Source organism: Physeter macrocephalus, chromosome 5, assembly GCF_002837175.3.
Source record: "Physeter macrocephalus isolate SW-GA chromosome 5, ASM283717v5, whole genome shotgun sequence".
Classification (NCBI taxonomy): Eukaryota; Metazoa; Chordata; class Mammalia; order Artiodactyla; family Physeteridae; genus Physeter; species Physeter macrocephalus.
In genome coordinates, this window is record NC_041218.1 from 47,282,890 (window position 1) to 47,303,389 (window position 20,500).

At 43.2% G+C, this 20,500-nt stretch overlaps 1 protein-coding gene across 4 annotated transcripts in view; it reads left to right on the forward strand.

Annotated features, from left to right (window-relative positions):
- The window catches only part of NOD1 (nucleotide binding oligomerization domain containing 1), an 88,415-nt gene that overhangs the window by 62,410 nt on the left and 5,505 nt on the right, over positions 1-20,500 (forward strand). The window contains exons 8-12 of one of the 4 annotated variants that reach the window (XM_055084936.1): positions 4,853-4,936; positions 5,843-5,926; positions 8,332-8,415; positions 12,758-12,841; positions 17,971-18,138. In XM_055084936.1, the coding sequence (XP_054940911.1) occupies positions 4,853-4,936; positions 5,843-5,926; positions 8,332-8,415; positions 12,758-12,841; positions 17,971-18,136 (502 nt within the window). In that variant the 3' untranslated portion in view covers positions 18,137-18,138. The other 3 variants (XM_055084937.1, XM_024128816.3, XM_028489925.2) reach the window with 3 other exon arrangements.

The following is a 20,500-nucleotide window of genomic DNA, read 5'->3' on the forward strand; positions in this document are numbered from 1 at the left end:
CTGAAGTCAGGAAGTCTGATTCCTCCAGCTCCGTTTTTTTCCCTCAAGACTGCTTTGGCTATTTGGGGTCTTTTGTGTCTCCATACAAATTTTAAGATGATTTGTTCTAGTTTCGTAAAAAATGCCATTGGTAATTTGATGGGGATTGCATTGAATCTGTAGATTGCTTTGGGTAGTATAGTCATTTTCACAATATTGATTCTTCCAATCCAAGAACAAGGTATATCTCTCCATCTGTTGGTATCATGTTTAATTTCTTTCATCAGTGTCTTATAGTTTTCTGCATACAGGTCTTTTGTCTCCCTAGGTAGGTTTATTCCTAGTATACAGCAGGTTCTTATTAGTCATCAGTTTTATACACATCAGTGTATACATGTCAATCCCAATCACCCAATTCATCACACCACAACCACCACCCCCCGCCACTTTCCCCCCTTGGTGTCCATACGTTTGTTCTCTACATCTGTGTCTCTATTTCTGCCTCCCATGAGGTTTTGATATGGCAGTCTATATATGTACAAGGTTGTTTTAAGTTGCTGGTTTCTTTCCCACCTAGAGGAGTTCCTTTCACATTTGTTGCAAAGTTGGTCTGGTGGTACTGAATTCTCTTAGCTTTTACTTGTCTGTAAAGCTTTTGATTAATCTGAATGAGATCCTTGCCAGGTTGAGTAATCTTTGCTGTAGGTTCTTCCCTTTCATCACTTTAAATATATCATGCCACTCCCTTCTGGCCTGAAGAGTTTCTGGTGAGAGATCAGCTGATACCCTTATGGGAGTTCCCTTGTATGTTGTCATTTTTCCCTTGTTGCTTTTAATATTTTTTCTTTCTTTAATTTTTGTCAATTTGATTACTATGTGTCTTGGGGTGTTCCTCCTTGGGTTTATCCTGTCTGGGACTCTCTGCGCCTCCTGGACTTGGGTGACTGTTTCTTTTCCCACGTTAGGGAAGTTTTCAGCTATTATCTCTTCACATATTTTCTCAGGTCCTTTCTCTCTCTCTTCTCCTTCTGGGACCCCTATAATGCAAATGTTGGTGCATTTAATGTAGTCCCAGAGGTCTTTTAAGACAGGTTCTTCCCTTTCATCACTTTAAATATATCATGCCACTCCCTTCTGGCCTGAAGAGTTTCTGGTGAGAGATCAGCTGATACCCTTATGGGAGTTCCCTTGTATGTTGTCATTTTTCCCTTGTTGCTTTTAATATTTTTTCTTTCTTTAATTTTTGTCAATTTGATTACTATGTGTCTTGGGGTGTTCCTCCTTGGGTTTATCCTGTCTGGGACTCTCTGCGCCTCCTGGACTTGGGTGACTGTTTCTTTTCCCACGTTAGGGAAGTTTTCAGCTATTATCTCTTCACATATTTTCTCAGGTCCTTTCTCTCTCTCTTCTCCTTCTGGGACCCCTATAATGCAAATGTTGGTGCATTTAATGTAGTCCCAGAGGTCTTTTAAGACTGTCTTCATTTCTTTTCATTCTTTTTTCTTTATTCTGTTCCATGGCAGTGAGTTCCACCATTCTGGCTTCCAACTCACTTATCTGTTCTTCTGCCTCACTTATCCCACTATTGATTCCTTCTACTGTATTTTTTATTTGTTATTTTACTGTTTGTCTGTTTGTTCTTTAGTTCTTCTAGGTCTTTGTTAAACATTTCTTGTATCTTCTCAATCTGTGCCTCCATTCTTTTTCCAAGATCTTGGATCATCTTTCTTATCATTACTCTGAATTCTTTCCTGGGTAGATTGCCTATCTCCACTTCACTTAGTTGTTCTTCTGAGGTTTTATCTTGTTCCTTCATCTGGGAAATATTCCTCTGCTGTCTCATTTTGTCCAACTTTCTGTGATTGCAGTTTCCGTTCCACAGTCTGCAGGGTTGTAGTTCTTGTTGCTTCTGCTGTCTGCCCCCTGGTGGATGAGACTGGTCTAAGAGGCTTGTGCAGGCTTCCTGGTGGGAGGGACTGGTTCCTGCCCACTGGTGGGTGGAGCTGGGTCTTGTCCCTCTGATGCACAGGGCTGTGTCAGGGGGTGTGCTCAGTGGGCAGTTGTGTGGTCAGGAAAATTTTAAGCAGCCTGTCTGCTGATGGGTGGGGCTGTGTTCCCACTTGGTTGGCCTGAGGTGACCCAGCACTGGAGCCTACACGCTGTTGGGTGGGGCCAGGTGTTGGTGAAAATATGGCAGCCTCCAGGAGGGCTCACACGAATGAGTACTCCCAAGAACTACCGCCACCAGTGTCTTTGTCCCCACAGTGAGCTACAGCCGCCCCCTGCCTTTGCAGGAGACCCTTCAACACCAGCATATAGGTCTGGCCTAGGCTCTTAGGAGAGGTCACTGCTTTTTTCCCCTGGGTCCTGGTGTGCACAAGACCTTGTGTGCGCCCTCCAAGAGTGGAGTTTCTGTTTTCCCCAGTCCTGTGGAATTCCTGTGATCAAATCCCACTGGCCTTCAAAGGCAGATTCTCTGGGGCTCTTCCTCCTCCCATTGCCAGACCCCCAGGCTGGGGAGCCTGACGTTAAGCTCAGAAATTTCACTCCTGTGGGAGAACTTCTGTGATAGTTTTCCAGTTTGTGGGTTGCCCACTTGGCAGGTATGGGATTTGATTTTATCACGATTGCACACCTCAAACTGTCTCGATATGGGTTCTTCTTTGTCTTTGGATGTAGGACATCTTGTTTGGTAGGTTCCAGCATTTTTTCATCAATGGTTGTTCATCATTTAGTTGTAATTTTGGTGTTTTCGTAAAAAGAGGTGAGCTCACATCCTTCTACTCTGCCACCTTGTCTCTGGAGGCTTTTTTTATTCAATTTTTTATTGAAAATACACATAACATAAAAGTTACCATCTTAACCTTTTAAGTGTACAGTTCAGTGGCATTAAGTACATTCATATAGTTGTGCAACCATATTCGTATAGTTGTGCAACCATCACCATCATCCATCTCCAGAACTTTATCTTGCAAAACAGAAACTCATTCTCCTCTCCCCTCAGCCCTGGCAACCACCTTTCTATAGTATCCTCTGTTCCTGTGAATTTGACTACTGTAGGGAGTCATATAAGTGGAGTCATACAGTATTTGTCTCCTTTTGTGACTGGCTTATTTTACTTAGCATGATGTCCTCAAGGTTTATCCATGTTGTAGCATGTGTCAGATTTTCCTTCCTTTTTAAGGCGGTGTAATAGACCATTCTATATATATACCACAGTTGTTTATCCATTCATCTGTCAATAGACACTTGGATTGTTTCCACCTTTTAGCTCTTGTGAAGAATGCTGCTGTGTACATGGGTGTACATATATCTCTTTGAGACTCTGCTTTAAATCCTTTTGGGTATATACCCAGAAGTGGAATTGCTGGATCACATGGTAATTCTATTTTTAATTTTTTGAGGAACCACCATATTGTTTTCTACAGCAGCTATACCATTTTACATTCCTACTAACAGTGCACAGGGGTTCCAATTTCTCCACATCCTTACCAACAACTTGTTATTTTCTGGTGTTTTGATAGTAACCATCCATATGGGTGTGAGGTGATATTTCATTATGGTTTTGATTCAGGAGACTATAGCTTTTCATAGTTATAATTTCTTCTCTAATTCTAAAAGAAACAGATAATTTTATTTGTCAACTATGGAAAATATGAACAGTATAATGGAGATCATCTTCTCAGAAATAATTATTGTCAACACTTGAGGTCAGGTAAGCTTTCTTGCTCTCATGCAGTGTATGTTCTCTCTATACTATTTTTTTTAATATGGTAGATGTCAAACTATCTGTACAGAATTTTATTCTACCTTTTTTCACTTAATCTCATGTCATGAGTAGTTTTCCACTTTATTAAAAGTTTGATACCATGCAGTTGTATCTAGTACATACACTTTTTATGCAAAATGCTGAAAACTCTCATTCTGGGGTTTTAGAAGCCATACCAGCAGGGACGTCAGCAGGCCGCTTGCCTGGTGAGAGCGTGTAGCTGAGGCAGCCCCAGTTCTGTGGTAGGCCTGGCAGGCTTGCTTTCTGTAGACAGTGACCCTCAGCCTTTTAGGAATAGCTGACTCTTTTTATAGGCTCAGCACTGTTTGGAGTGCTTCGCATATATTAACTCACTTAATCCTCACAACAACTCTATGAGGAAATGCTCTTCTTATTCCTGCTTTATAGATGAGGAGACTAAGACTTCAGAGACTACGCATTACCCAAGCACGCCCAGGTGGTGGGGGGCAGGGCCAGGATGGGAGCCCAACGTCTTACCATGCAGACCCTCGATTTAGCCAGATCCTCTAAGGCTTTCTACTGTGGGGGAGAGAATACGGCTCGTCATTGCACCTCCCCACCAAAACTGCAACAATCTGAACAGCATGGTTTGGTCACCTCCTCTTTACATACCAGGGAAATTGCTGATAAGTTTTCTCAGTGTGCTTTCTGATCTTTGCTTCATGTAAGACCGACTATGTCTTCAAGAATGTCCGGCACCCCTGCACAGGGTCAAATGGATATTGGGAGTCTGGCACCGCTACAGGCCTTCCTTTCAAGCTGCCGCCAACCTGTATATCCTGCAGGTGATATTTCAGGGATAGTTGTGAGCTTAGGCTCTGACTGACAGCTCTCCAAAAGCTCAGGGGTGAGACTTGGTTTCTAATTGTGCAGCTGTCTGATTGGACTTCTGTTCACAAGCCTTCTACTGCTTTTTTGCCTCCCGAGCAGCTCACTAAGGGGCTGGTGGAGGGATTCATCTCCAGGCCACAGCTCCAGGGATGGAGCAGAAACATCTGCCTGTTGAGTATACATGCCATGGCCATGAGCAGAAAATAAGGGATGAGCATGAGGTAACTTTCACTGTCTTGCCTCTGCCCTCAGGATGTGGGGCAATCAGATCGGTGATGAAGGAGCAAGGGCCTTCGCAGAGGCTCTGAGGAACCACCCAAGCTTGACTAACTTGAGGTAACTGCTGCCTTCTGATACCTGCTGTCTTCAGGGCCAACCTGGTCACTCCGTGTTCCTCTTGTTTTACCAGAGGAGGAGCCAGGGGAAAGAGGGTGGCTGGCATTCCTAACAGGGAAGGTATTTGTGGGTGTGGTTTTTCTTTTTCTTTTTAAAAACGTTTTTATCGACACAGAAGAGGCATACAGTTAAGTATATTATGCTTAAGTTTTCAGCTCCGTGATGTGACATGTGCACACGCCAGTCAGATCAAGACTAGACATTGCCAGCCCTTCTGCAGTCTTCCCGTGCCCCTTGGGGGTTGGGGAGGAATTCTTCAGTCCAGACGAAACTGAAAGAGACACTGGGCTGCAGATTCCTGCCCCTTCCTCATTTCTCAGGATGGTGCTGGGACAAGAGGGGACCCTTCACCTCTGTAAACAGACTTGGTCCTCCCTGGCCCTCCTTTAGGCCTCTGGCCAAATCTCTGAGACTCGGGGGTCTCCTGGTTGCCCGTGTCCTTCCTGTCACTGACAAAGGGTTTAATACGGTGGGGGCAGTAGCAGAGTTCCTTCCTTACAAGAACAGAGGAAACTTCTCCAGGCCTCACTGACAGGCGCCTGTAAGGTGTCAGCCTCCGAAGCAGAGCTCGCCAGGCCTCCTCAGCCCGTGTGACCAGGTCTTGCCATGTTCCGTTTCCTGTCTGGCCTCTCCTCGAGCAGTCTGGTGATTGTCCTCGTCCTGGGCTCTGGAGCAGCAAAGGCTGAGTGGCTGCTGGTGAGGCCGGCACTTAACGCTTCCTGCTTCAAGTCAGCCCAGGCAGGAACCACCTCCAGGTGGAGTCTTGCCAGCTGTTTTAGTTGCTGAAACCAAAGCCAAATGTATACGTGTTTTTAATAACCTACCCCAATTGTTTTTCCTTCCTAGTCTTGCATTCAATGGCATTTCTACAGAAGGAGGAAAGAGCCTCGCGTGGGCCCTGCAGCAGAATGCGTCTCTGAGAATATTCTGGTAATAACCAGAGTCATTTTGAACGGTTTGGTCTCAGGGAGTTTTCCAAAGACTGTGCACAGCCCGGAATCTTAACTGAAAGACTGCCTCTCCATTGTAAAGGCTCTAGGCCTTTCCTCAAAGGAAGGTTTATAATTTCATTTCCTCCTAGAGAAGAAAATAGCCATTCCCAGAAGCACAAACAAGTACAGAATGGGTGGAATGGGTCCCAGGAACATGAGTTTGAGACCTTAGCCTTCTTTGCCCACCCTAGGCCTCGGGAAAACCAGAAGGCTAGCTATTCTGTCAGGATATCCTCGGAACACCCTCAGATTTGCCTTGAGGAGTCCAACTTTCATGCATTTGTCTCAAAACTTTCTCCCTTCTTCTTCTTAAACTGCCTATCCCCCGTGCAGCCTCCTCTGTCCCCAGGTAGTCACATCAGGACTTGGCCTTCATGCTCCAGCTCACCGGTCACGGGAAGCCCACAGCCCTCACTCCCTCTCTGCACTCCAGGGCCACTAGTTAACTGTATGTTACCTTCTGAAAGTGATGCTTTTATTCTTTCTTTTGGTTGTTCCTGTTTTTGGTCATTTACCGTATTTTTATTTATTTACTTGCCTGTATCACAAATTGCTTCCGGGAAAGGAAGTTATATTACATGTCTCTGTATCCTCCGCATGAGATATTGGCTAAATTAGTCAATGAAAATGTCATCATTATGAGAATTCAGATACTAGACCTGCTGGCCACTAAATGCATTTTCCTTTTCCCCTCAAAAAATCTTTTAAAAGATTTTGAAAAGTAATACATGCTTTTTTGAAAAAAATATAAGACACTGAAGTTGGGAAAGTAGGAAGTGAAAGAACCTCCTCCCTCATGCTTTCTAAATATAATCTTTTATTTCTAGCATTTGAATGTATATTCAAATAAATATCACTTTTCTTATGAAACTGAATAGCATTTAGCAAGTGACTAAAAAAAAAAATCTCAACCATATATTGTACATATTTGACATGTTCTTTTATGTCAGGGTTTCTCAATCTCAACACTGTTGACATTTTGGTCCAAATAATTCTGTGAGAGGCTGTCCTGTGCATTGTAAGATGTTTAGCAGAATCCCTGGCCTCTACCCATTAGATACCAATAGTAACCCCTAATTATGACAATCGAAATTGTCTCCAGACATTGGCAAGTGTCCCCTGGAGGGGAAGTCACCCCAGTTGAGAACCACAGGTCTAGGTGGATAATAATGTCCATCCCCAAAATCTCTTGAGTACTCACTGTACATCACACATTGTTCTCAGCCTTTTCCATGTATTAACTCATTCTCACAACTGTGTTATGAGGGCTGTACCATTACTGTCCACATTTGCTGGTGAGAAAACTCAGGCCCAGAGAAGTTCAACCACGTGCTGTGGTCGCCCTGCTAGTAAGCCATTGCCAGCCGGCATGTCTTGCTCAGAGCATCTTGAGCCCCATGCTTTTCTGCCTCTTTCTTCATCCTACCTCATTCTCTCTAAAGGTTGCACAGTGTCCCTTGAAGGTACACTCACAATGTATTTTACTGGCTGCCTCTACTGATACTGAAATTTGTTCACATCTTACATTATGACCGAAAAGACTGCAACCAATACTGCACGTATAGAACCTGTGTGTAATGTCTTTGCACGCCATAAGGTGGATTTCTAGACGTCGAATTGTTGGCCCAAAGTGAAACACATTTAAAATGTGGATAGACACTACCAAATTGCCCTTCAAGGAATGATTTTTAAAATGTTCTTTATATTCCTTTCTCCTTCCTTATTTATTCTTTCATCCACTGGCACAACAGGGTTTAATCCTCTTTACAACCAGGAGCTTCTAGCTCTCTGTGCTTTATCCAGACCACTTCCTGCTTTTACGAACAACTGAGAGACTTCCTGAACTTTCAGTCACAGAACTCGGGTCCTTCATAACTGGCCTTGGAGCAAAGTGATGAACACATTTTAACACGCAGTTGGCAGGCTTTTCTAGGTCTTCATCTGACTGAGTTTAGTAACACACTGTCGTGGTGTTCAAGGGATCTTAATGGCTGGAGGAGACCTGAGAAGCAGGCACTGGCCCCTCGCTTTCTGTGGGCCCATCTTCTGAGAGATCTGAGGGCTCAGCAAGGATGGGGAGGGAGGGAGTATGGGCTCCCCCCGCAGCAGCAGGGCTAAGAAGTAGGAGCTTGGATGAAGGGTTTGCACTAGAAATGAACCTCCATTTATTGTCTGCGGGGCTCAGAGGCTGGCTTGGAGCCTGGCTGTTAGCTGGGTTCTCAGCAAGTGATTAGCAGCATAAGCTGGAGATGCAGCAGGGGCTGGGATCCTGCTTCTGTGAACTCAGTGGAGAGTGGGTGCCAGGTAGGGCTGCCCTGTGTCGACACTTCCTTTCTTTTCCAGGCTCACCAAAAATGAACTTGATGATGAAGTGGCAGAGAGCTTGGCAGAGATGTTGAAAGTCAACCAGACGTTGAAACATTTATGGTAATTCAGATTTCAACACTGTGCTTTTTAAAAAATATATTTTTTGAGATTCACATATCATAAAGTCATGCTTTTGAAGTGTACAGTTCAGTGGTTTTTAGCATATTTATAAGGTTGTGCAACCATCACCACTATCTAATTCTAGAATATTTTACAAAACTACCTACCTCTCCTACCTGCCAGAAACCTGTACACGTTAAGTAATCACTCCCCATCCTTCTCCTCCCTTAGTCCCTGGCATCTGCTAATCTACTTCCAGTCTCTATGGATTTGCCTATTCTGGGCATTTCATAGAAATACAGTCATATAATATATGACCTTTTGTTTCTGTGTTCTTTCACTAGCGTAAGTTTTCAAGGTTCATCTACATTGTAGCATATATCAGTACTTCATTGCTTTTTATGGCTGAATGATATTCCATTGTATGGACAGTCCATGTTTTGTTTGTCCATTCTTCAGTTGGTGGACATTTGGGTTGTTTCTACTTTATGTCTATTATGAATAATGGTACTGTGAACATTCACGCACGTGTTTGTATGTGAACATATGTTTTCATTTCTCTTGGGTATATACTTAGGAATAGAATTGCTGGGTCATATGGTCACTCTGTGTTAAATGCCAAACTGTCTTTCAAAGTGGTTGTGCTATTTACATTTCCACCAGTCATGTATGAAGGTCCCCATTTCTCCACGTCCTCACCAGCACTTGCTATTGTCTATCTTTTTGGGTAATGCCATCCTAGTGGGTGTGAAGTGGTATCTCATCATGGTTTTTTTTTTTTTTTAACATCTTTATTGGAGTATAATTGCTTTACAATGGTGTGTTAGTTTCTGCTTTAAAACAAAGTGAATCAGTTATACATATACATATATCCCCGTATCTCCTCCCTCTTGCGTCTCCCTCATCATGGTTTTGATTTGCATTTCCCTGACTGCTAACAGTGTTGGGTGTCTTTTCATGTGCATATTGGCCATTTGTGTATCTTCTTTAGAGAACTGTCTCCACATCCTTTGTCCATTTGTAAATTGGGTTATATGCCTTTTTATTGCTGAGTTGTTAGAGTTCTTTATATATTCTGGGTGCTAGACATTTACTAGAGACACGATTTGCAAATATTTCCTCTCTTTCTGTGAGGTTTTTCACTTTCTTGAGAGTGGCCTTTGAAGCACCGAAGTATTTAATTTTGATAAAGTCCAATTTATCTATTTTTTGTTTAGTTGCTTGTGCTTTAGCTATCTTAGTAAGAAATCATTGGCTAATCCAAGGTCACAAAGATTTCCTTTAAGTGTTATAGTATTGCTCTTACATTTAGGTCTTTGGTCCATTTGGAGTTCACTTCTGTGTATGGTATGAGGTGTTAGGGGTCCAGCTTCATTTTATTGCATGTAGATATCCAGTTGTCCCACCACCAGGTGTTGAAAAGTCTTTCCATTTTGAGTGGCCCTGACACTTTTGTCAAAAATCAGTTGACCATAAATGTGTGAGTTTATTTCTGGACCTTCTATTCTAGTTCATCGAGCCATATGTTTATCATCATGCCAGGACCACACTGTCCTGATTATTGTAACTTTGTAATAAGTTTTGAAACCAGGAAATGTGAGTCTTCCAACTTTGTTCTTTCTCAATATTGTTTTGACTATTCTGGGTCCCTGGCATTTCCATGTGAATTTTAGATCACCATGTCAATTTCTGTAAAAACAAAAAAAACCGGAGTGTGCTATTTTTACATGTTTTTTTTTGTTTTATTCCTTTTCTTTCTGACCTGTAGACTTTCTTTTATGCCCTTCCCTAGGTGTCAGGCCAGCCCCTCCACAAGAACAGAGCTAGAACAGGGCTAGAGAGTGAGTCTTAGCTCTTTGTGCCAGCACAGACTACACTGGCTGCAGTGAAGGTAGCCAGTGGGCATATGTGCCTGAGCACTGCCAGGCTTTTTACTTCTCCTCCTACCCAGCCTCTTGCCAGGTCTAGGCTTCAGGCAGCTCACCCTCCCCCCAGCAAGGTGTAGGTGGTGCCAGTGGTTGCACCCGTGGAAGGGGTGATGAGGAAACAGCAGAATTTAACTGAATGCAGGACTCAGTGCCCACTTCCAGGTTCTATTTTTGCTCCTTTTGCAAAAATGTCCAAGTCACACTGTGGTTGTGCTTACCAGAAGGTCTCACCTCTGCCACTCAGCCCAGGGGGCCCCAGTCTTTGAGAGATGTGGCAGGGCTCACTGGGTCCTGGCTGCAGCACAGTCACCGAGTCCTGTGTGCTTGGGCAGGAATTGTGACAAGAGCTGCCTTCCCCTGGGCGCCATGGTAGAAATGATGAGAACTACTTCATACACATCCTCCTATTGAAACCTCACACACCCAGGGTAGCGGGGTTCTCTTATAGTTATTCCCATTTTATAGATCAGGCAGCTGAGGAATAGAAAGCTTAAGTTTATTTCTTCAAGGATCTGCAGCTGAGAAGTGGGGAGTGGGTGTATGTATATGAGGAGAGCTTTTAACTACCATGCTATACTGCCTCCTTAAGGGACTGGCTTAATTTCTGTAATCTCATTAGTCACAGTAATATAGGTCATTATCTTCCTGGTACACAGCTACCTTCTTGGATCAGTGCTCAGAATTTCTGAAGGTCAAGTTCAGTAGTAGCCTTATGCTACAACTAGCTGGGGGGTGAGGAGTGAACCTGTGATAAAGCACAGACATATCACTGACTTGTGCTGCTCTTTCCTGGGTGGGTTAGAAGCATGGCTTCCCAGGGGAGCAATTTGGGAATTGCCCAGGCTTCCCGGCTATATCTGAAATCTTTGCTTCATTAGAATCAATGCCACCCAACATAATGGGGTATACTCTTAGAGGCCCCACTACTGATGCTTTTCCACTGGGACCCATGAGTAGCAGCAGAAGTGTTCTTCCTCCCTCCCTCTCAGATGTTGGAGAGGACACGGTACCATCTTGGAAGCCTTTGTTTCCCCCAAAGAAGAGAAGGGCCAGCTCTTTAAAAGATACTTAACTTTAAAAATGGCCTTGCCTTTCTCCAGCCATCTGGAAGGAGACATCAGACTGCCTGTTCCCCAGATGTGTTCCTTAGAATTTGTTGTTCAGACTGGTAGTCTCCAAACATTTTTGATTGGGCACCCCTGCAGTGAAAAATGTCAAGCACACATGCATACATATATGTTCATGTATTAAATTACCTACATATGAATATACAGATATATTATGCTCACTATAAAAATACACAGAAAAGTTAAACATTTAAAAAATTTTTACTTAAGTATAGTGGATTTACAGTGTTGTATTTCATTTCTGCTGTACAGGAAAGTAACTCAGTTATACATATATATATTCTTTTCCATTATGGTTTATCACAGGATTTTGAATACAGTCCCCTGTGCTATACAGTAGGACCTTGTTGTTTATCCTATATATAATAATTTGCATCTGCTAATCCCAAACTCCCAAACCTTCCCTCCCCCTTGGCAACCACAAGTCGGTTCTATTTGTGAGTCTGTTTTTGTTTCGTAGATATGTTCATTTGTGTCGTATTTCAGATTTCACATATAGGTGATATCGTATGGTATTTGTCTATCTCTTAATGACTTAATTTGCTTAGTATGGTAATGTCTAGGTCCATCCATGTTGCTGCAAATGGCATGATTTCATTCTTTTTTATGGCTAATAATCCATTGTATATATATACCATATCTTCTTTATCCATTCATCTGTTGATGGACATTTAGGTTGCTTCCATGTCTTGGCTATTGTAAATAGTGCTGCTGTGAATATTGGGGTGCACATATCCTTTTGAGTTATGGTTTTCTCTGGATATATGCCCAGGAGTGGGATTGCTGGATCATATGGTAGCTCTGTTTTTAGTTTTGTAAGGAATCTCCATACTGTTCTCCATAGTGGCTGTACTAATTTACATTCCCACCGACAGTGTAGGAGGGTTTCCTTTTCTCCACACCCTCTCCAGCATTTATTGTTTGTAGACATTTTGATGATGGTCATTCTGACTGGTGTGAGGTGATACCTCATTGTTGTTTTAATTTGCATTTCTCTAATTATTAGCGATGATGAGCATCTTTTCATGTGCCTATTGGCCATCTGTATGTCTTCTTTGGAGAAATGTCTATTTAGGTCTTCTGCCCATCAGAAAAATTAAACATTTTAAAGCATGTTCTTTATTCTCATGGATCTGATCGACACAATCTCAGCAAGATTGAAAGTTAAGGGGACTCAGTTCTTCCCCTGACCCTGTCTCTTATCCCATCATATCCTTCCAACTCCCTAATGAAGTGGGCAGATTTAATCCAGTATTACTTGATACAAAAGATATATTCTTCTTTCAGGCTTATCCAGAACCAGATTACAGCCAAGGGGATCGCCCAGTTGGCAGATGCATTACAGAAGAACACTGGCATAATGGAGATTTGGTAAGACCGATCTACCACTTGTAATGATAACAACAACAATTACTTACTCAGCACCATTTACTATGTGCCATGCACAATGCAGGGCAATGTCCATTTATTTCCTATCTTTCCAACAATCTGTAATGTAGGTAGTATTGTCTCCATTTCACAGATGTAGAAACTGAGGCCCAGACCAAGGTCACACCTAAGAGGAGAAGCTGGAATTCAGCCCAGACTATGACTCCATAGTCAGGGCTCTCCTCCCTAGCCCCCCTGTCCTGCCTACTGTTCTGGGTTGCACGGGGGCAGACAGACTGGGAAAGGGATTCCCACTGAAAGTTAATCACTCTGGGACTGATAAGCCTGGGCGATGGCCGTGCTGGCCCAGAGTTTGAAGCATGTTCTTTTCCTTCTCTGGGCTTCCAGGCTGTATTTGAGCTGACTGTACTCTTTTTTCACTTCCTGTTTCTGTTATGCTAGCAGAAGGAAGGCATGGGGTCTGCTTTGCTGCAATGTTGAGCCCCATTTCATTTCTTGTGCCTCCTACGGGACACACAGGCCCGAGGTGTAGGACTGGGCCTGTAGCATATTCGGGGGTGGGGGAGTGTGTGTGTCCCATTAGTGACAATGGTTACACCACTGGGTTAAGTGCTAGGGAAACAGCAGTTAACTGGACAGAAAGGTCCCTGACTGCCTCAGAGTACTGATGTAACCGAGCTGAGAACAGAGGGCCCTGTGTCCCTGAATCCAGACCCCCAGGTGCTCTGGAATTTGCTATCTACCCCAGGCCTGGCCTGAGACAGCCCAGCAGAGTGTGAGGCTCAGACCTGCATGGGAACCATGACACAAAAGCCGGGGCCCCGTGAGGACAGAGACCACAGGAGTTCATGCTACCACTGTGGGCCCTGAGATCCACGGAGCGGCCTCACTGTGAGCCAAATCCTCAGCTCAGGGGGTAGTTTCTCATTAACTACAGTCCTTTCTTCATGACTGGGGAGAAGAATTTCACAGCCAAAAACAATAGATCAAGGTACAGCTACCTCCCTGACCTTGGCTCCCAGAACAGCGTTTTTTAAATTTCGCTTTAGGATTTGTTAGTGGATCATAAAATTGGTTTGGTGGGTTGCAACCAGCATTATTTAAAAAATGAAACGGAGACAGAATACCAGAATGCTCTGTGCCTAGTGTGAAATACTTTCATAATCTCATTTCAGATGTGGGTGTGTACGTATACACGGATGCTGGTTCACAATGTAAAATGTTCTTGTTTGAGGTCACAGTCAGAAAAACATTTGAAAACACTGTCCTAGAGAAGAGAGCCCAGGTCCAAGCAGACCGATGGAGAGGCTGTGGCATGTGCGCCTTTGAGGCCGAAGCCCGCTCCTCAGCCCTCAAAGGCACTGGAGAGCCAGTGGGATTTTAGTTAATCTCCAACCACCCTCAGCCTGTGATCCTTTCCTAGAACCACCCCATTTCCTGCTGACTCTGTTGTTTGAGGACAGCAGGCAGAGGAGGGGAGCAGAGAGGAGGGGAGGCCAGGCTGCAGGACAGTCTGTGGACTACAGCTGGCTTCCACCCTTCTCAGGGGCTGGTTAGGACGGTTGTAAGGATATGCAGCTACTTTAAGTCCGTCAAGCTTGAAATGGGCCTTTGTCACCTACCAACAGACAACTGCTGTTCCTACACAAGGAACTATTTGTGTAGGACCAGGTGTTGATCTTCAAGGCATGCTCTGCAGAGCCTGAAAGAGGCATTGGTGTCAGGGAGGACGAGGAGGAGGGCTCAGGTGCTGGCCCAGGAGTATCTTCACTTCAGTCCCTGGCTCATCCCAGGTGTCTGACTCCCTGGGACTGGGCTCTGTGAGGGTACTGGCTGTGTTGGCCCTGTCCAGGGGTTGAGCCAGTAGCGGAGTGGAGATGAGGGAGCAGCTCTGCCTGGGGCCACACTGGCACAGATGACCTTGGACCATCTCTTTGGACTCATTATCTGTACTGACATTTATTTCTGCCTTGTCCCTGTCCGAAAAGAACTTGAGGTCTGAAGTCCCTCAGTCTTCGAAGACAGAAGTTAGCAGTGTTCAATGACCTGGTATTGTAAATTATAGCATTTACCACACTCCATTATAATAGCTTCCTGTGAGGCTGTCTCCTCTAGACTGTAGCTCCTTGAGGGTAGGGCCTGTGTCATGGTCACTGCTGAGTCCCCAGGGAAAGCACCATATCTTCATTTGTTGAACAACAAAGTGCTTGTGTGCCAGGCACTATGCTGGTACCAAGAATCCAGTGGTGAGCAAAATGGACCTGCCCTCATGGGTGTACCCTCTAGTGAGGAAGACACAGTTAAGAAAACAAATCATTCAAGTAATTATTTAATTACAATCATGATGAGTGCTAGAAAGGGGAAAGCTAAGAAGGGAACCTAATCTAAGAAGGGAACCTAATACAGATGAGGTTTCAGGGAAGGTCTCCCTAAGGAAGTGGCATTTAAACTGAGCCATGAAGGATGAATAACGAGTTCATCAGCTAAAAGTGTTCCAGGTGGGGAAATAGCACGTGCAAAGGCTCTGAGGAAGGAAAAAACATGGTGCCCTTGAAGAACGGCAAGAAGCGGATGGGCCTGTGGTTCAGACAGTGTGAAAGAGGGAGCAACAGGAGGCAGAGGAGACAGGCGGAGACTAGACCATAAAATATCTGTGGGTCATGTTAAGTATTCTGGTCTTTATCCTAAAAGCAATGGAAAGTCATTGAACAGTTTGAAGCAAAGAGGGATGTGATCAGATGTGCATTGTAAAAAGACCACTCTGGCTCCTCTAGGAAAGCGGATTGGAGGAGGCCAGAGGCCATGTAAAGGGACAGTCAGTAGGACACTGCAGTGAGCCAGAGAAGAGATGATGGGTGCTCAGATCAGGACGGTGGTGCTGAACATATGGAGAGGTTCCAGGGAGCCCATTCTAAGGGTATTTAGGGAATAAAACAGAACTCTGTGATAGACAGAATATGAAGATGAAGATTGACCCCCAGGTTACTAACTTGCACAACTGGATGTAGAGTTGTACCATTCATGGAGCTAGGGAACCCTGGAGAGATGTGCCCACTTTGAGGTACAAAGGAGGTGTCCAGATGAAGGTGTCAAGTAGGTAAGCAGCTCCACAGTGGAGCGGTCTGGCCCAGCTCAATGACATATGAATGAGGCCAGGGAAAGATGAGGTTCTTCTGGGGAAGAGGGCCAGGCCCCAAGCCTGGAGGAAATCCATTATTTGGAGGTCACATGGAGGAGGATATAAAAAAGGAGACAGAGATGGAGTGGCCAGATGTAGGAAAGAAACCAGAGAGCATAATATCAAACCAAGGGAAGGTGGTGTTTCAAGGAGGAGGGAGAGGACAGGACAGCCAAATGCCTGTGAAGGTCAGGAAAGACAAGGTCTAAAAACTGTCATTTAAATTCAGGATTATAGAGGCTATTGGTTACCTTAGTGAGACCCAGTCCATAGAGTGATGGTAGCTGGAAAGGATTAATATGTGAATATCAAACAAGTCATCAAGATGGCAGGGTAAGAGGACGTGGAGCTTACCTCCCCGACAAACACATCAAAAATACATCTACATGTGGAACAAGTCTTGTGGAAAACTAACTGGAAACTGGCAGGAGAACTCATGTACAACCAAGGCTGCAAGAAAGATTCCCATGTAGTCACATAGGATGGGGAAAAAAAGCATCAGGTCAGGACAGAGCCCATGGGAGGGGACTAAGAGGAAAAGGAAGACCAGACAGGTGGATACTTGCCCTGGGGAGTGAGCGGGTTGAACCACAGACTGGGTGTCCCAGTCCTGGGGTTCCTACACAGAGGAGACAAGCCCCCCTGGCTGCTTGGAGAACTGCTAGGACAGACAGAAAGGCTGGAGAAGCCTAGACTTCAGTTGTGAAGAGTGCATAGGTGCTTGCTTACCACCAGACAGGGCAAAGTGAGGTCTGCCGTAGCATGGTGGTGACACCACACTCTCCAGTCCCAGCTGAGCAAACACCCCAGCCCCACTCATTCCACACCACAGCTTGGCACTAGATCTAGGGCAGCCAGGTCCTGGGAGAAGACTCGATCTAGAGATGCAAAGGTGGCCCAGAAACCTGGGGGGTGGTCCAGCAGCAGCCACTGTTAGCACTTACTAAAACAGTACTACAGAAGCAGCCCAGACGTCTGATGGCAGCATAGCTGCTTCAACTCCCACAGCCATAATGCCATGACCCCCAGTGCTAGCTGAGCAAATGCTCCAGCCCCACCCACTCCACAACACAACCTTGCACTAGATCTGGGATGACCACGATGGGGAAATGACATGACCTTGGGCTGCATCTGAGCAGAGCTGCAGCTGCCTACACAGGCGGTGCCATTGGACCTCTGTAAGTGCACAAACCCCAGTGCAGGGAGAAGGAAAAACATACAATTAAAGGGAACAGAGCCAGCTTGAGCCCAACTCTCAGGGCATCCACTCCAGTAGCTTAGGAGCAGCCACCTGCCCTGTGTGATGGCCACTGAGCAGAGAGGAAGTCCTGCATCACACCCTTTGCAGGCTCTAGCTCTTTCAATTCTAGCCACAGCCCCATCAAGGTGATAGTGGCCAGCACATCTTGAAGAAGACATGACTGGCATCCACATCAAAACCTGTCCTCACACCAAAAACACTGGGCACACAAAGTCTACATAGGGACGCTCCCACATAAAAACACCCCTTCAAGACCACAATAGGTAACTGTTTCACCTAAATTCATTGAGACAGAAAGTTAAGTAAAATGAAAACGCAGAGGAACTATTCCCAATTGAAAGAGCAAGAGAACCCCCCTGAAAAAGTAATGAAACAGAGGTGACAATGAGGTCAAAAAGTTGGTAATAAAAATGCTAACTGAATGAAGAAAGAGTTGATCTAAGCACAGATCATTTTAACAAAAACTATAAAAAAATAATTTCACTTGAGATACAAAGCACCCTAAAAGCAATGAATAGCAGACTAAATGACACAGAAGAACACATAAATGATCTGGAAGATTAAAAGAAAATTATCAAATCAGTACAGCAGACAGAAAGAAAATGAAAAAAAATGAAAGCAACATATGAGATCTATGGGATAATATAAAATGTGCCAACATCTGCATTATAGGGGTTCCAGAAGGAGAAGAGAGAAGGGAATCAAAGATGTATTTGAAGAAATTATGGCTGAAAACTTCCCAAACCTAAAGAAGGAAACAAATATCCAGGTACAGGAAGCACAGAGGGTCCCAAACAAGATGAACCCAAACACCCACACCAAGACATATCATAATTAAAAGGGCAAAAGTTAGAATTCTAAAGGCAGCAAGTGTAAAACAGGGTCATATACAAGGGAACCCCCCCGCCATAAGGCTATCATCTGATTTCTCTGCAGAAACCTTGCAGGCTAGAAGGAGTGGCATGATATATTCAAAGTTCTGAAAGGGAAAAACCTACAACCTAGGATACTCAACCCAGCAAGATTATCAAGGAGAGAAGATTATATAAGGAGAGAAGAATTTCTCAGACAAGCAAAAAACTGAAAGAATTCAGTAATACTAAGCCTACCTTGAAAGAAATGTTGAAGAGTCTTCTCTAAATGGAAAAGAAGAATCTATAGGAAAGGGAAAATAACAATAGGAAAGACAAATCTATATTGAGGATTGAAGATCACTTAAACCAGTATGTGGATTAAAAAAAAGATGGAATTCAATAATGACATTTTGTCATGTCAAACTGAACATAAATTTGTACTGTACAGTCCTCTTATGTACAGTATGCAGTATGTTATATACTTAATAAAACCATCATAAAAAAATTGTAAAAGTGACTACAATAAACAGTAAAGGGATAAGCAGGGAGATATAAAATATGACATCAGGAGTAAAAAATTTAGATCTTTTAGAATGTGTTTGAACTTAAATGATTATCAGTTTAAAGCAAGTAGATATAATTATGGGTCAACTTATATGAACTCCATGGTAATCACAAGTCAAAAGCCTACAATAGATACACAAAAACCAAAAAGAAAGGAACTCAAGTATACTATAAAGAAATGCATCAAATCACAATAGGAGAGACAAAAAAAAGAAGAAATGGACAAACTGGAAAACAAGGAATGACAATAAGTACATACCGATCAATAATTATCTTAAATGTCAGTGGACTAAATGTTCCCATCAAAAGATAAGGGGTGGCTTACTGGATAAAAAAGCAAGACCCTTCAATATGCTACCTACAAGAGACTCACTTCAGGGCAAAACTCACGTTAAGAGTGAAAGTGAGGAGATGGAAAAAAACTTCACGCACATGGAAACGACAAGATAGCAGGGGGAGCAATACTCATGTTAGACAAAATAATAGGCTAAAACAAAGACAAGGGCATTATATAATGATAAAGGAATCAATACAAGAAGAGGATATTACACTCATTAACATATACACCCAATACAGGAGTACCTAAATACATAAAGCAAATACTAACAGACATAAAGGGAGAAATTGACAATAATACAATAGTGGGGTACTTTAACACCCTACTTACAACAATGGGCAGATCATGCAGATAGAAAATCAATAAGGCAGTAGAGGTCCTAAATGACACAGCAGACCAGTTGGACTTAATTGATATCTACAGGACACTACAGCCAAAAAAACAGACTACACATTCTTTTCAAGTACCTATAGAACATTCTCTAGGCTAGATCACATACTAGTTCACAAAACAAGCCTCAGCAAACTTGAGGATAGTAATTATATCAAGCATTTTTCCTGACCACAATAGTATGAAACTAGAAATCAACTACAGAAAGAAAAATGGGAGAACAAGAAACATGTGGAGACTAAACAATATGCTACTAAAAAACCAATGGGTCAATGATGAAGTCAAAGAGGAAATCAGAAAATACCTCAAGACCAACTGAAAATGAAAACACAATTTTCCAAAATCTCCGGGATGCAGCAAAAGCAGTTCTAAGAGGAAAGTTCATAGTGATACAGACGTTCCTCAGAGAATAAGAAAAATCTCAAAAAACCTAACAGACCACCTAAGGGAATTAGAAAAAGAACAAACAAAGCCCAAAGTCAGCAGAAGGAAGGAAATAATAAAGATTGGAGAGGAAATAAAAGATTAAAAAAAAAAAGAAAAGATCAATGAAACCAAGAGCTGGTCTTTTGAAAAGAGAAACAAAATTGATAAACCTTCAGCCAGGCTCACCAAGAGGAAAAGAGAAAAGACCCAAATAAAATAAGAAATGAAAGGAGAAATAACAACTGATAGCACAGAGATACAGAAAATCCTAAGAGAATATTATGAACATTTATATGCTAACAAATTGGACAATGTAGAAGAAATGGACAAATTTCTAGAAACATATAGCCTACCAAGACTGAGTCAAGGAGAAACAGGCAATTTTAACAGACTGATCACTAGAAGTGAAGTGAAATTGAATCTAATAAAAACAAAAACAAACCAAACAAACAAAACTCAGCAAACAAAAGTCCAGGACCAGACAAGCTTCACAGAGGAATTCTAGCAAACATATAAAGAACTTATACCTATTTCTTAAACTATTTCCAAAAATTGAAGAGGAGGGAACACTCCCAAATTCATTCTAGGAGGTCACTATTACCCTGATATCAAAACCAGATGACACTACAAA